General features: G+C 35.3%; 1 protein-coding gene across 4 annotated transcripts in view; it reads right to left on the bottom strand.

Moving 5' to 3' along the window:
- DACH2 (dachshund family transcription factor 2) overlaps positions 1 to 14947 on the bottom strand; it is a 623157-nt gene that overhangs the window by 229077 nt on the left and 379133 nt on the right. For all 4 annotated transcript variants that reach the window (XM_082377224.1, XM_082377222.1, XM_082377221.1 and 1 more), the window contains one exon: positions 7687 to 7818. In XM_082377224.1, coding sequence (XP_082233350.1) covers positions 7687 to 7818 — 132 coding nt within the window. The remainder of the gene's footprint in view (positions 1 to 7686; positions 7819 to 14947) is intronic.

The following is a 14947-nucleotide window of genomic DNA, read 5'->3' as shown; positions in this document are numbered from 1 at the left end:
GATGCTTGATATAATTTCTATGCTCTTACATTTGTTGAGACTTGTTTTATGACCTGGCATGTGATCTATTCTGGAGAATGTTTCATGTGCTCTTTAAAAGAATATGTATACTGCTGGTTTTGGATGGAATGTCCCAAAGAAATCTCTTAAGTCCAACTGGTCAAATGTTTCATTTAAGGTCACTGTTGACTTACTGATTTTCTGTCAGGATGATTGTCCATTGATACCAGTGGCGTGTTAAAGTCCCCGACTATTATTGTATTATTGTCAATTTCTCCCTTTATTTCTGTTAATATTTCCTTTGTATATTTAAGTGTTCCTATATTAGGTACATATATGTTTATGAATGTTATATCCTCTTCTTGTATTGATATATGTATCATTACTAATGCAATTCTTTGTCTTTTGCTATAGACTATGTTTTAAAGTCTACTTTGTCTGATATGCATATTGCTACCCCAGCTTTCTTTTCATTTCCATTTGCATGGAATATCTTTTTCCACCCCCTCACTTTCAGTTTGTGCATGTCTTTACCTCTGAAATGAGTCTGTTTTAGGCAGCATATAGATGGATCTTGTTTTTTTTATCCAATCAGCCACCCTCTGTCTTTTGATTGGAGCAATTAGTCTATTGACATATAAAGTGACTACTGATAGGCATGTAGTTATTGCCATTTTTTTTACTTGTTTTCTGGTCATTTTTGTAGTTCTTCTCTGTTCTTTTCTTCTTCTTTTAGTCTCTTCCTTTGTAGTTTGATGATTCCCTTTAGTGTGATGCTTGTGTTCCTTTCTCTGTAGTTTTTGTGTATCTACTGTAGGCTTTCAATTTGTGGTTACCATGGAGGTCATATACATTGACCTCTAACTATATTTACTTGTTTAATCTGATATTTCTGTTCAAACACATTCTAGAAGAGCTATATTTTTTACTCCCCCATCCACTTTTGTGTTTTTTATGTCATATTTTACATATTCATGCCTATCCCTTAACTGTTAATCAATTTTACAATTTTTGTCTTTTAACCTTTGCACTAGCTTATTTAAGTTGTTGATTCACAGCCTTCACTATATATTTGCCTTAACCTGTGGGATTTTTCCTTTCCTATAATTTCTTGTTTCACACTGTAGCCTTTACGTTTTCTCCTAAAGAAGACCCTTTAATACTTCTTATAAGGTTGGTTTAGTATTGATTAGCTCTTTTAGTTTTTGGTTGTTGGAGAAGTTCTTTAGGTTTCTTTCAATTCTGAATGATAATCTTCCTGGATAGAGTGTCCTAGGTTGAATTTTTTTTCCTTTTCAGCACTTTAACTATATTATGTCACTCCCTTTTGGCCTGCAAAGTTTCTGCTGAAAAATCAGTTGATAGACTTATAGGAGTTCCCTTGTATGTGACTCTGTTTTTCTCTTGCTGCCTTTAATATTCTCTCTTTATCTAACTTCTGCCATTTTAATTATGATATTTCTTGCTGTGGGTCTCTTTGGGGTCATCTTGTTTGAGAACTCTGTGCTTCCTGTAGCTGGCTATCTGTTTCCTTCTTCAGATGTGGGAAATTTTCAGCCATAATTTAATGAAATATATTTCCAACCCCTTTCACTCTCTCTTTTCCTTCTGGAACCCCTATAATGTGAATATTAGTACTCTTGATGTTGCCCCAAAGGTCCCTGAAACGATCCTTATATTTTAAAATTTGTTTTTCTTTTTGCCCTTCTGATTGGGTGATTTCTATTATTCTATCTTCCAGATCACTTATGTCTTCTTCTGTATCACCTAATCTGCTATTACTTCCTTCTAGTGTATTTTTTATTTCAGTTATTGTATTCTTCAGCTCTGACTGGTTATTTTTTTTTTTATATTTTCTAGTTCTTTGTTAAAATTCTCACTGTGTTCATCTATTCTTGTCTCAAGTTCAGTTAGTATTCTTATTACTATTGCTTTGAACTCTTTATCAGGTAAATTATCTCTGTTTCATTAGAGTTTTTCAGGTTTTTTTCTTTTTCTTTCATTTGAAACATATTCCTATGTCTTATTTTGTTTAACTTTCTGTGTCTCTATGAAATTATGTGAAACAGTACCTATCCTGATCTTGAAGGCATGTCCTTGTGTGGAAGCACCCCTATGCAGTCTGTGTGTGCCCTGTGGCTTTGGTCAGAGAGCTGGATCTGAAGTGAGCACAAGTTGTGTCTTCCCCTTGGATGTCCAGCCACCACCTTGGTTGGTAAGACTGGATTTGGAGAGGCTAGAGCCAGAGCCAAGTGTGAGCCAGGGCTTTTCCTAGGCTCAGTGGTCATTACCACTTTAAGGGCTGGGGCTGGGGCAGGGACCAAGGGGCTTGTAGCATGAGCCCCGAGGTAGATTTTTTGTCTCCAGGTTTTGATGTTAGTCTCTTTCTAGATTGGGGTCATGACTGGGGCCTGAGGGCTTGGTGCTGCACTTCTGTGCTGGCTTAACTTTTTCCTCACCATGTGCACCTTAGTTAGAGACTGGGTTGGAACCAGAGGTTTTGGTGCCACACTACTGAGCTGGTTTCAGTCCACTGGGAATGGCGGTCTCCACCCTGCAAACAATTTTGCTCCCCACAAAAGGGGCAAGGACACACTTGCTAGCAATGGCTGCTTCCACCCTTGTCAGAGACAGGGCCAGGGTCCAAGCCAGCTTTATTCCTTCAAGTGTGCACTCTCTCATTGGCAATGGCAAGAGAGACTGGAGTAAGTGCCTGGTGCAGGCTGGGGCATACTGGGGTTGTCCTGGCAAGCCAGCCAGAGCCCCAGGCACTTTGCAATCTGTTGTCATCACACTGTGACCAGGAGTAAGCAAGCTTGTGCATGGGCTCTTCAAGAGCAGTCTTGGTTTCTTATAGATCTCCAGTAAGCCTCACTGGTTTTCAAACAAGCTAAGGGAGCTCATCTTCCTTGTCAGACTCCATGGCTGGGGTGCCTAATATGTGGCTCGTACCCTTCACTCCCCAGAGAGGATCCCAGAGCCCATGATATCCTCCTCCTTTTCTGGGTCCGCAGCTAGGGATGTGGGACCCAACCAGATCACTTATCCTCCCTTCCTGCCAGACTCTGCATGGATCTTTCTTTACAGCCTTGGTTGCAGAAAAGCCATTCTGCCAGTCTCCAGCTCATATTCAGAAAGAGCTGCTCCACATGTAGTTGTATTTTTGATGTGCTTGTGAGGGCAAGTGAGCTCAGTGTCCTCCTACTCTGCCATCTTAACATATTGTATATTGATTTTGTATACTGCATCTTTACTGAATTCATTTTTTAGTTCTAATTGTTTTATTGTTGTTGAGTTTTCTACATATATGATCATGCCATCTGCAAATAGAAATAACTTTACTTCTTCCTTTCAGATTTGGGTACTTTTTCTTCTTTTTACTTACCTAATTGCTCTGGCTAGGAGTTCCAGTAATATGTTGAGCAGGTGTTGAGAGTGGGCATCCTTGTTTTGTACCAGAACATAGAAGGAAAGCTTTATGTTTTTCTCCATTGATTATGATGTTAGCTGTGGGCTTTTCATATATGGTCTATAAGCTGTGAGTTAATTTTCTTTTACACCTTTTCATTAAGTTTTAATCATAAATGGATGTTGAACTTTGTCAAATGCTTTTTCTGTGCCCATTAATATAATCATGTGGTTTTATTCTTTCATTTAATTTTTTTGTATCACACTGATTATTTGCATATGTTAAACCAACATTGCATCCCAGGGATAAATCCCTCTTGGTCATGGTGTATGATCCTTTTAATGTGCTGTTAAAATTGGTTTGCTAGTATTTTATTGAGAATTTATGCCTCTATACTCATCAGTAATATTGGCCTTTAATTTTTTCTTGTAGCATCTTTATCTGGAATTATTATCAGTGTAATGCTAGGCTTGTAAAATGAGTTTGGGAGTACTGCCTCCCATTCAATTTTTGGAAGAGTTTGAAAAAGATTGGAGTTAATTTTTTAGACGTTGGTAAAATTCACCAGAGAAACCATCTGGAGCTGGGTTGTTGTTGGTGGTGGTGGTGGCTTTTTTGTTTTTTGTTTTTGTTTTTGTTTTTTTGGTTGGGAGGTTTTTGATTACTGATTCAACTTCGTTACTAGTAATTGATTTATCCATGTTTCTATTTCCTCTTGATTGAGTTTTGGTAGGTTGTATATTTCTAGGAATTTATCAATTTCCTCTAGGTTATCCAGTCTGTTCATGTATAGTTGTGCTTATTAGTCCTGTGTGATCCTTTATGTTACTGAGGTACCATTTAAATGCCTGCTCTTTTATTCTTGATTTTATTTATCTAAGTCTTCTCTCTTTTATCTTTGTCTAATTAAGGTTTTGTTGATTTTATCTTTTCAAAAAAAACCAACCTTAGTTGTGTTGATTTTTTTCCTATTGTTTTCTAATTCTCCACTTGATTTATTATTTATTTATTTAGTATTTATTTATTTATTATAATTTATTTATTATTTCCTTCTGCTAACTTCTGGCTTGGTTTGTTCTTTTTCTAGTTCCTTGAGGTGTAAAATTAGATTGTTTATTTGATACTTTGTATTTTTTAAATATAAACTTCCCTCTTAGTACTACTTTTCAGCATTCCATAGTTTTAGTATGTTTTATTTTCATTTTTATTTGTCTCCAGATACTTTTTAAATGTTCTTTTGATTTCCTCTCTTGACTTTTCTCAATGGTTGCTCAAGAGAGTATTGCTTATTTTCCACATATTTATAAATTTTCCCATTTTCTTGCTGTCATTGATTTCTAGTTTCATTTCACTGTGGTTGGAAAAGATACTTGGTATAATTTTAATCTTCATAAATTTGTCAAGACTTGGTTTGTGACCTACCATGGGATCTATCCAGAAAAATGTTCTATGTGTGCTTGAAAAGAATGTGTATTCTTCTGCTGTTAGGTAGAAAGTTCTGTAAGTTTCTGTTATATCCATCTGGTTTATAGTGTTGTTAAAGTAAGATTTTTCTTTATTGCTTTTCTGTCTGGATGTTGTATCCATTATTGTAAGTGGGATATTGAATTTCCCTACTATTATTGTATTGCTGTCAATTTCTGCCTTCAGATCTGTCAATGTTTTCTTTATACATTTAAGTGTTCTTCTACTGGGTATACATATATTTATAAATGTTATATCTTCCTATTGAATTGACCCTTTTATAATTATATAATGACCTTCTTTGTTTCTACAAATAGTTTAAGACTTAAAGTCCATTTTTTCTGATATAACTATAGCCACTTTTACTTTATTTCGGTTACCATTTGCATGGTATATCTTTTTCCATCACTTCACTTTCAACCTAACCGTATTGCTGGATCTTATTTATTTTTTATCCATTCAGTGCATTTTAATTGATGAGTTTAATCCATTTACATTTAAAGTCAAGCACAGTGACTACTCTAATTCCATTTCTATAACATCAAGTATAACATACATAGATGGAAACCTAATACTTTCTTTTTTCACAAAGATGGATACCTGGAGTTAAGTCAGCTTACAGTTAACCAGGAAAATTAACTATTTACTAAGTTAGAAATTAGGTAACCAGTATAGCTCTCAAAATATTTTTTGTTGTCTTGTTATAAAGGAACAACATAGAAGTTTTATAGAAAGTCTTTTTCAGAAACTGGTATACCTGAGAAAAACATGACAGAAATTATTCCTTGAGATCCTACTAATTTTTATTGGTACAAAAAATTCTTTTTATTTGCAATGGCTTCCTGTAAAATGTTGGTCACTTCCAAGACACCAAAAAATTATAAAGCCAGTATCAGTTAAAAGAGGCGTTAAGACTAAGAAATTGATCATAAGTTTATTACTGTATCCTCATCATAAAAACAACTTTATTCCAGAGGTTAAATAAAATACAATTCCTGGGCTTCCCTGGTGGCCCAGTGGTTAAGAATCCTCCTGCTAATGCAGGGGACATGGGTTCAAGCCCTGGTCCGGGAAGATCCCACCTGTCGTGGAACAACTAAGTCCATGTGCCACAACTACTGAGCCTGTGCTCTAGATCCCACGAGCCACAACTACTGAGCTGGCGTGCCACAACTACTGAAGCCTGCGTGCCTAGAGCCCGTGCTGCACAACAAGAGAAGACACCACAATGAGAAGCCTGCACACCGCAACAAAGAGTAGCCCCTGCTCACCACAACTAGAGAAAGCCCGTGCATAGCAATGAAGACACAACACAGCCAAAAATGAACATAAATTAAAAAAAAAAATCCTGTTGCAAAACAACATTGAAGTGGAGGAAGAATGTGAAAAGAATAAACATTTTGGACTTAACCATATATGGGATTGAAACTTAGCTCTGCCACTTACTAGCTTTATGATTATGGGCAAAGCCAAAACATTCTGTTCCTCTGTTTCCCAATCTGCAAAAATTGGAATATTAAAAATTCCCTCTTTTCCAAAAATTTGGTAAGAAATACATGAGTTAACATGGGAGATAGAAGATGAATAAATTTGGGGGATGTAATGTACAACATTGTAATTAGCATTAATGATATTCCATTAAATACTTGAAACTTGCTAAGCGATACAATCTTAAAATTTCTCACTACACAAAAGAAATGATAATTATGACATGATAGAGGTGTTAGTTAACACGGTTGTGATAATCATATTGTAATGTATAAGTGTATCAAATCAATACTTTGTACACCTCAAACTTACACAATGTAAAACTGAGCATGCTTCCATTTATTCCCCACTGTGAGCACTGGTTGGAGACCATTCTCACTCTATAATTCACCATGAACACTTCAGCTTTAAATGAGTTTATCATACTGATTTGACTCAATAATGTCCCTCTTTAATTCCTCTTTCCTTTTCCCTCCAAAATAAAGACTTACCATGCTTGAAATTCTAGAAGCCAAAAAGAAGAGAGAAAAAGCTGCTACTTATTTGCCTATCACATTATATTGAATTTAACTGCAAACGCAGACTGGAAGCCTGTGGCTCCTAAGACCATCCTAGGTTGCCCCTTATTATTCCCCACTAAAATTACACTTTATTTATTTATTTATCCATTCATGTATTTTGATAGTTATAATCCCACCTACTTCCAAAAGAGATCTCAGGGGTGATCTTATGATCAAGTTAAGGTATAGTTATCACAGGGTCAAGGGAATAAAAAACAGTTACTAAGAAAGGAGGGGACATTCCACTCCACAGGCATCTTTCTCTTATCTCCCCTTTTTCCATCTTTTTTTCTTTGCTTCTTCTTGTTCTACATCTTTTCTTTAGCCCCTGCCAATAATATCTCAAGCCTCCCAGCACCCTCACTTATCTAAGGAGGTGGTACTCCAGCTTGAAGCAAAGGTGGATTCTCAGAACTGCATTTCAGTGGCAAATTATTTAGAGAAAAATGAAGAAGCCTGAGGTGAAACTGAAGGAGGGAGCTTTTAGCAATCAAAACGTGCAATAGTTAGCACTATAAAAATTAGAATTTAACCCCACCACAACAAAACAATGGAGATAAATCAATGTTTCCTGAAATGGGATCCTGACCCATAATAGTTTTCTAATTTCAATGTACAAGTTAGAGGTAGGGTTAAGCCTCCTTTTGTACTAACTGCTGATAATCAAAGTACACATATTATTCTCTCCTTTCCCCTCAGCCCTCCTCTCCCTTCCCAGAATAAAGCAATGAGAGTCACCTGCTTTGGATTCCTGAAGACACTCACCTGTATTAGAATTAAAATCATCAGGCTCTGATTCGGTCCCATTTTGGCTTCCATTTCCCTGAAGAGTGTTCATAGCCATAAGCTTCATCTTCTGCAGCTTCATCGCCTCAGCCATTGCTGCAGCTGTTATACCTAAAACCAGAACCATTCCTTTTAAAACAGGGACCATTTCTTAATGTAATTGAAGACTGGATACATTTCTTTAAGAGGCCTATGCTGCACAGGACAAGCCAAAAGTAAACCCCAAGTCTAATTTATGAATAATATCCTTTAACAAAGTAATTTTCAACTCCTGTAATAACGTTTTCTTACAATGGACAGTTTGAAAACCTGAAAAAGCATTAAATATGGGTCTGATTCCCAATTGAAAACAGCACAGAGAAAACAAACAGCATAATGTGAAAATTGTCTGAGAAATTCCAAAACTCTTGCTAATGTGTTCTGGTGTCTATTAAGAGCTCTGGACAGTTGTTTTAGACAGAGCTCACCATGCACTAAAATCCATCTAAAACAACATTGTCGGAGGAAGCACTCTGAAATGCTAGAAGGAACGACTTTCTAGTGAATATCCTTGCTGGCACTTCTGCTAAAGAATGGGCTACCTTCTTTATGAGAGTTACCTTAGAAAGAAGAATTAAGGGGAGGAAACACAAAGTAGTCTTTATACCCTTTTACTGGCCTCCTTCTTATATACTGAGGGACAAAATAAATGAAAACATGGCAGGCCACCTCTGAAAGTGTGCCAGCCCTTGTAGTATAATTACATTCTTTTGTATTAATATAAGGCAATTTTTAAAACTCTATATAATGGTACAAAGAGTTAGGAATAAAAAACCCAAAGATAAAATATGAGTGCTCAAGTTTGAAATTCTTCCTCCTAGGAAGTCTATATCCAGCAAAACCATAGAAATATATCAGGAAATAGGTACTAAAAATAGGTCAATCTGTACTCCACCAATGCCCTTCAAGACGTCTAGTGAATTCAACTAAATTATTTTTAAATAGTATTGAAATCCCTAACCTTCTACTGGTGCACTGGTACCATGCACCAAAAAGAAAAAAAAAAAATCTGGTAGATTTAAAACAGCATTTTAGAATTCAGTGAAATCATTCTCCCCTGCAAATGCAAATCAAAGAAAAGAAGGCATGTATTGGTTGTTGCAAAAGAGTGGAGGTTCCTTAAAAAACTAAAAATAGAACTACCATATGACCCAGCAATCCCATTACTGGGATATACCCTGAGAAAACCATAATTCAAAAAGACACATGCACCCCAATGTTCACTGCAGCACTATTTACAATACCCAGAACATGGAAGCAACCTAAATGTCCACCAACAGATGAATGGATAAAGAAGATGTGGTACATATATATGCAGTGGAATATTACTCAGCCATAAAAGGAGCGAAATTGGGTCATTTGTAGAGATGTGGATGGACCTAGAGACTGTCATACAGAGTGAAGTAAGCCAGAAAGAGAGAAACAAATATCATATATAAACACATATGTGGAATGGTACAGATGAGTGGTATAGATGAAAATGGTACAGATGAAACTACTTGCAAAGCAGAAATAGAGACATAGATGTAGAGAACAAACATGTGGCCCAGGGGGTAAGGGGGGGTGGGGTGAATTGGGAGATTGGGATTGACATATATACACCACTAGGTATAAAATAGATAACTAATAAGGACCCGTTGTATAGCATGGGAAACTCTACTCAGTGCTCTGTGGTGACCTAAATGGGAAGGAAATCCAAAAAGGAGGGGATATGTGTATACATATGGCTGGTTCACTTCACTGTGTAGCAGAAGCTAGCACAACACTGTAAAGCAACTATACCCCAATTTTAAAAAAAGAAAATATAACTACTATTATTAGCAAAATCTGATTCTAAGGGGCAGGGTGAATCCTTATCAAAGGTGTAAGGGGAAGTAAGTACAGCCTAGAACATCTAACTGTCTATGTTTGGTGGAATCACTGAGGTTCTGTTTTGCCACTCTGCACTTTTTACAACACATGGAAAACACAAAATGAAGCAAACTTTCCACCACATTAGCTTGTCTATGAATCATGGCAAAGAAAGTATCTGAAAGAAAATTGCTTTAATCTCTGAAATGATGGTATACATTTGTATATTTTCTAGATAGTCCCAGAGATTTTCTTGCCATATTTAGCATTACTGAATTACAATCGCTCAAATTGGCCTGTCCAAAATCCTAGGGTAACTCTGGGCAGAAAATATGATGGCAATGATTTAAACAAAGGGATCCTGCTTAGGACTGCTAGGTTTGAGTGCCCCAAAAATGAAAATGTATCAGGAAAAGTTTCCAAAATTTATATCAGCTCCCCCGACTAGCAATTCAGAACTGGATCTTGACTCTAATAATTATTGAATTACTAGTTGTTCCATTATTGGTAGTATAAATAGTGGATTTTTGTGAACAATGTATGGATTCTTATGCTGTGAAAAAAAAAAGTTGACAAAATATAGACAAGAAATTCCAGGTAAAATGTGTGTCTCACACAATGACACTAATAATTAATGAGCAAGAGTCCCTTCATATTTTTAATTCATAAAAAAGGTGGTAAGTTCCAATGTCTATGCATTCTTTCAAGCAAATGCTATCTGTATGATATCAGTGAAGAAAAAATCAGTGAGCAAATTCAGAAAGTAACATTAAGGTGGTAAAGAATCATAATATAATAGCACTACAAAGATATTTAGGAGCCATCTAGTTCAATCTCTTTATTTTGAAGATGAGGAAATAGTCTCACAATGACATGTCATAGATAAGTTATTTAGGGGAAAATATGGACCAAAACTCAAGTTTCCTGATGGGATCTAGATGTATTTGTTTAAGTACTGTAGTAGTTCAAACATGAATTAATGAAAATCTCTAAAGGGATATGATTCCCTTATCACATACAGTCTCATATTATTACTTGTATTTTTATATCTCCTTACATTTGATTTGAAGTTTAGAGGCCTATCCTCTAACTCATGTTTTGTATTGCCTCATGGTCCATATTGCATTGACTTTAAACTTATGAAATCTTAAATCCTATTTGTTGAGTCTTCAGTACAGCATCTGAGTAAATGTCTTTGGGGAAAACCATAATCAAACACATGGAAAGCAATGGAAAAGATGTTATGGTTTATTTGATATTTTATTAGCAATTTATCCTTTTATTCAACTGTTCAGTTAAATTCTTAACCTCAGGATGTGGCTCAGTGTAACAATGATGGATTTAAAACAGCAAATTAGCTCCTGGCTCCAAGTTCTCAAAATGCAGCCCTGGAATAACACATAAAAAGAACAAGCTGATTTAGGAGCTGCTGAGTTAAATTTTACTTGGGAACCAGAATTTCAGCTTGCATTAGACAAGTAGAAAATGGTAAGTTTAATGAGAATGAAACATGCCTTTAAAAATGAAAATGCTATAATTATAGGTAAATATCTATATAAACATCTAGAAGCATAAAAGTTGTCTTTTTCAGTGACTGAGTTTGAAAATGGTAACTTTTACATTTTGTTCAAATTACATATATTTAACTGATTGAAAATAATTTGTCAAGGCAGAGACTCAGTGTTACTGGGAAAATATTCACCTTTTGCATTTTCTGATACTTGCACATTTACTTCTGTAACCTCAGCACCTTTCATTTTTGTTCACTTACTTTCATAATTGGCTCATGTATAGTCACTATAATTATTGACCAAGTCATAATGTACAGCCTTTATGATCATTTACATTCACTTCCTAATCTAAAATTCAACATAACAATATGAAAGTGTCCAACATATCATAATTTCATGTGTATGCACATGTGCACACTTGTGTGTATATGTGATTGATTATTATTATTGTTGGTAAGTATACAAGCTCCAAATTCAGACTTAGAGTGGTGAAAATAGTTCTTAAGAGTAACAAGAACTTTAATGAATATCTAAACCAACCCCTCCATTTTACAAATGAAAAACTGAATCCTAGAGAGGAAAAGTGAGGGACTTAATACAACACAGACAGTAGAGCTAGGATGAGAACTCATGTCTCCTGACATGTACCCTTAGTGCTTTGTCCACTAAATCCCACCTTCTTAATCTTGATTTTAATTTCTTTAAAACTCTCTAAATGGGTTTGAAGAGAGGCATTTTAAGTCACTGACTAGAACAAGGGAGAAATCATGTCATATAACTTCTCAAGGCTTCAGATTACTCAATATGAAAAATGAAGGGGTTGGACTAAGTGGTCTTTACAGTCCTTTATGAAGCAATAATTCTGACTAGATTTACTTTGTACTGTATAGTTTTGTCATACTTCTGGTTTTGTATTGATGTTATCCATGCATGCTCTAAAGCAAATTTTTTCTTGCACTCCTTTCTCACTAGTAAACAAGCATTAGACTTATAACTTTATGTGATCTATAGTCCTCAACCTAGAAGTGCAGTGGGGAAAAAAATCCATGGTTCGTAGAAAAATTTACAAGGGGAAAAAAGTGAATTTGTATTTGCAGCAGTGATTGAACAAAAATTAAGGCAATTTTATAGTTTCCTAATTTGTTATACTGTGCCTATCTCTTCATATTAGTTTGAAAGCTTTTCTGTCAAATCTGTGAATAAGTAAATTAACTAAAGGAGAACTATGAGTAATCAAATCTTGAGGTTTACAATTAAATGAAATGGTGGGTCAGTTCATTGCAACATGGTTTTATATTTTAAAAATAGCATTTAATTAAATTAACAAAGTGTTGCATTAATAATATCCCTCCAAAAATGAAAAGCAGTTTAGATCTCCCACATTATTTCACTCTACCAGCCAAGTACTGCATGTTGGCTTGTTTGTTATTTGCATTCAAAGCTACTTTGGGTCAAGTATGATGCACTAAAACATGAATAATGAAACATCCGGTGGTATGAAATATGAATGTGATATATACCACATTGAATCTAGTGGAAACAGTTTTGAAATTCCATATAAATTAGCTGGATAAATGTAAGTCTTTTCAAAGGTTCAATTTCAGGTTCAGTTTCAGGAGACGCTTATGCTCTGAACTCTGTTATTGGGAAAAACACTTGGACTCGAAAAAGATTTAGAATGCAACTAAGGGGAAAGCCATATGGATATAAGAATATAAGAATGAAAGAGCAGAGAAGCCACATGCAAGTGGTTACAGGCTACCTAAATGAAGAGCAAATAGCAAATATTACAGTGATTCTTAGGTATCACCATTCAGGGATAGATACAAAATTAAAAGCTACTCAGTTCAGCTCTATGGCTATGAGGGAAATGTTGTCAAAACACAGGTATGTTAAGTTCTCAAAACAATAGATAGCAGCTGTATTTAGCTAGACATCAGCAAAGCCATCAAATGATGTGGGCACTAGAAATCTGCTATATTGGCATGCACAGTTTGCACTCTTTGTTGAATCACAGATAGATATGAAGAGAAGATACCTCAATTGCTATGTGTATTTTATCAGAGCAAAATAAAACATATTTGGTCAAGTCAGTGATCTCTTATAAATCAAAACTGATAACAAGGATATAAAAGAAGAAAAAGATTATTAATTCTGGCTTACTACCAAATTTGTGGCTATCCTTCTCCCGTAGTTGCTCAAAGAAAGTATTTAAGTTTCAGTTCAAGCATGTTAACCAAAATTAATTTCTATTTTGAAATGTGCTTGACTCTATGGTGCCAATAAAAATATATATTATACAATAAAATATATAACATCTGAACTATAACTTTAATTTATAGAAACAGACAGCCACAGAAAAAAGTCACATTCTTAGAAGAAAGCTGAAAAAAAAATAGTGATCCATTAACTCAATTTAATTTTGATTAGCAAATCAATAATAACAGTAATCAACTGAAGTGAGGCCTACATTTAGATGATTTGGTATTGCTCTGCAGCAGGTATCACCAATTAATAGAAATGAGAAAGATTATCATTTACAGAATTAATAGGAGAGAAAGAGAAACAAACCTAGCCAAGTTCAAATTTATAACAAAAATCATTTGCCTTCAGATACATTCCAGATTGAAAAGGAAATTCAGTGTACTAAATGTATTTTTGAAATATGCATTTCAGGTAATTGGAAGATGTTTAGGATGATATAGTTTAAGACTTCTGGTTTTCCCTTGTATCTGCCATAAGTGCCAGAGAATCAACTGTGCAATGGATTCTCCACTCTTCTAGATAGTAGTTCTCAAACACTGCCATGGTCTGCTGCCCATAGAGCTACTAAAATGATTCTTTGTTATTTGTATTCAACATTATGACATTTGCATCCTAAATATTTATATACTACTTAAATAAAAACCAAAATATCCAGCAAAACATCTTGAAACATTGATTGGTCAAAAACCCCTGCATTTTAAGATAATCTGCATATTTATGATAATAAAGGTGTAATATATAACATCAGGAAAGACCTGAGAAAATTGCAAGGAGAGTGCTTGCCTGGCCCAAATTATGATGTAAAAAATACTGCATGAGGAATCATAAGGTCTGGATATTAAATCTGGACTTATCTATAGCTAGTTATATGCCTATCTGAGTCACTTTACACTCTCTCAGAAAAAATATTCTTGTCTTAAAAATGAGGTTCATGGAAGCAGCCATGATGTCCTTCAATAAGTAAATGGATAAATAAAATGTGGTACATCCAGGCAATGGAATATTATTTAGCGCTAAAAACAAATGAGTTAGCAAGTCATGAAAAGACATGGAGGAACCTTAAATGCATATCACTAAGTGAAAGAAGCCAGTCTTAAAGGCTACATACTGTATGATTCCAACTATATGACATTCTGAAAAAGGCAAAATTACTGAAACAATAAAAATGTCAGTGGTTGTCAGGGATGGAGCCAGGGTGGGAGGCGGGGGCCGGGGACAAATAGGGAGAGCACGGCATTTTTAAGGCACTGAAAATACTGTGTAACATCATAATGATGCATATGTCATTATACATTTGTCCAAACCCACAGAATGCACGACACCAAGAATGAACTCTAAGGTATACTACAGACTTCGGATTATAATGTTGGGTCAACGTAGGTTCATCCTTAGTAACAAATGTACCATTCTGCTGAGTGATATTGATAATAGGGGAGACTATGCATTTGTGGATGTAGGGGGTATATGGGAAATCTCTATACCTTCCTCTCAACTTTTATTATAAACCTAAAACTGCTCTAAAAATATTGTCCTTAAAAATATGAGGTTCAGGCTTCCCTGGTGGCGCAGTGGTT

The sequence above is a fragment of the Balaenoptera borealis genome (genome assembly GCF_965194805.1).
Source record: "Balaenoptera borealis genome assembly, chromosome: X".
Lineage (NCBI taxonomy): Eukaryota > Metazoa > Chordata > Mammalia > Artiodactyla > Balaenopteridae > Balaenoptera > Balaenoptera borealis.
The sequence above is the reverse complement of the archived record's forward strand: the minus strand, read 5'-3'. Positions and strand labels throughout refer to the sequence as shown.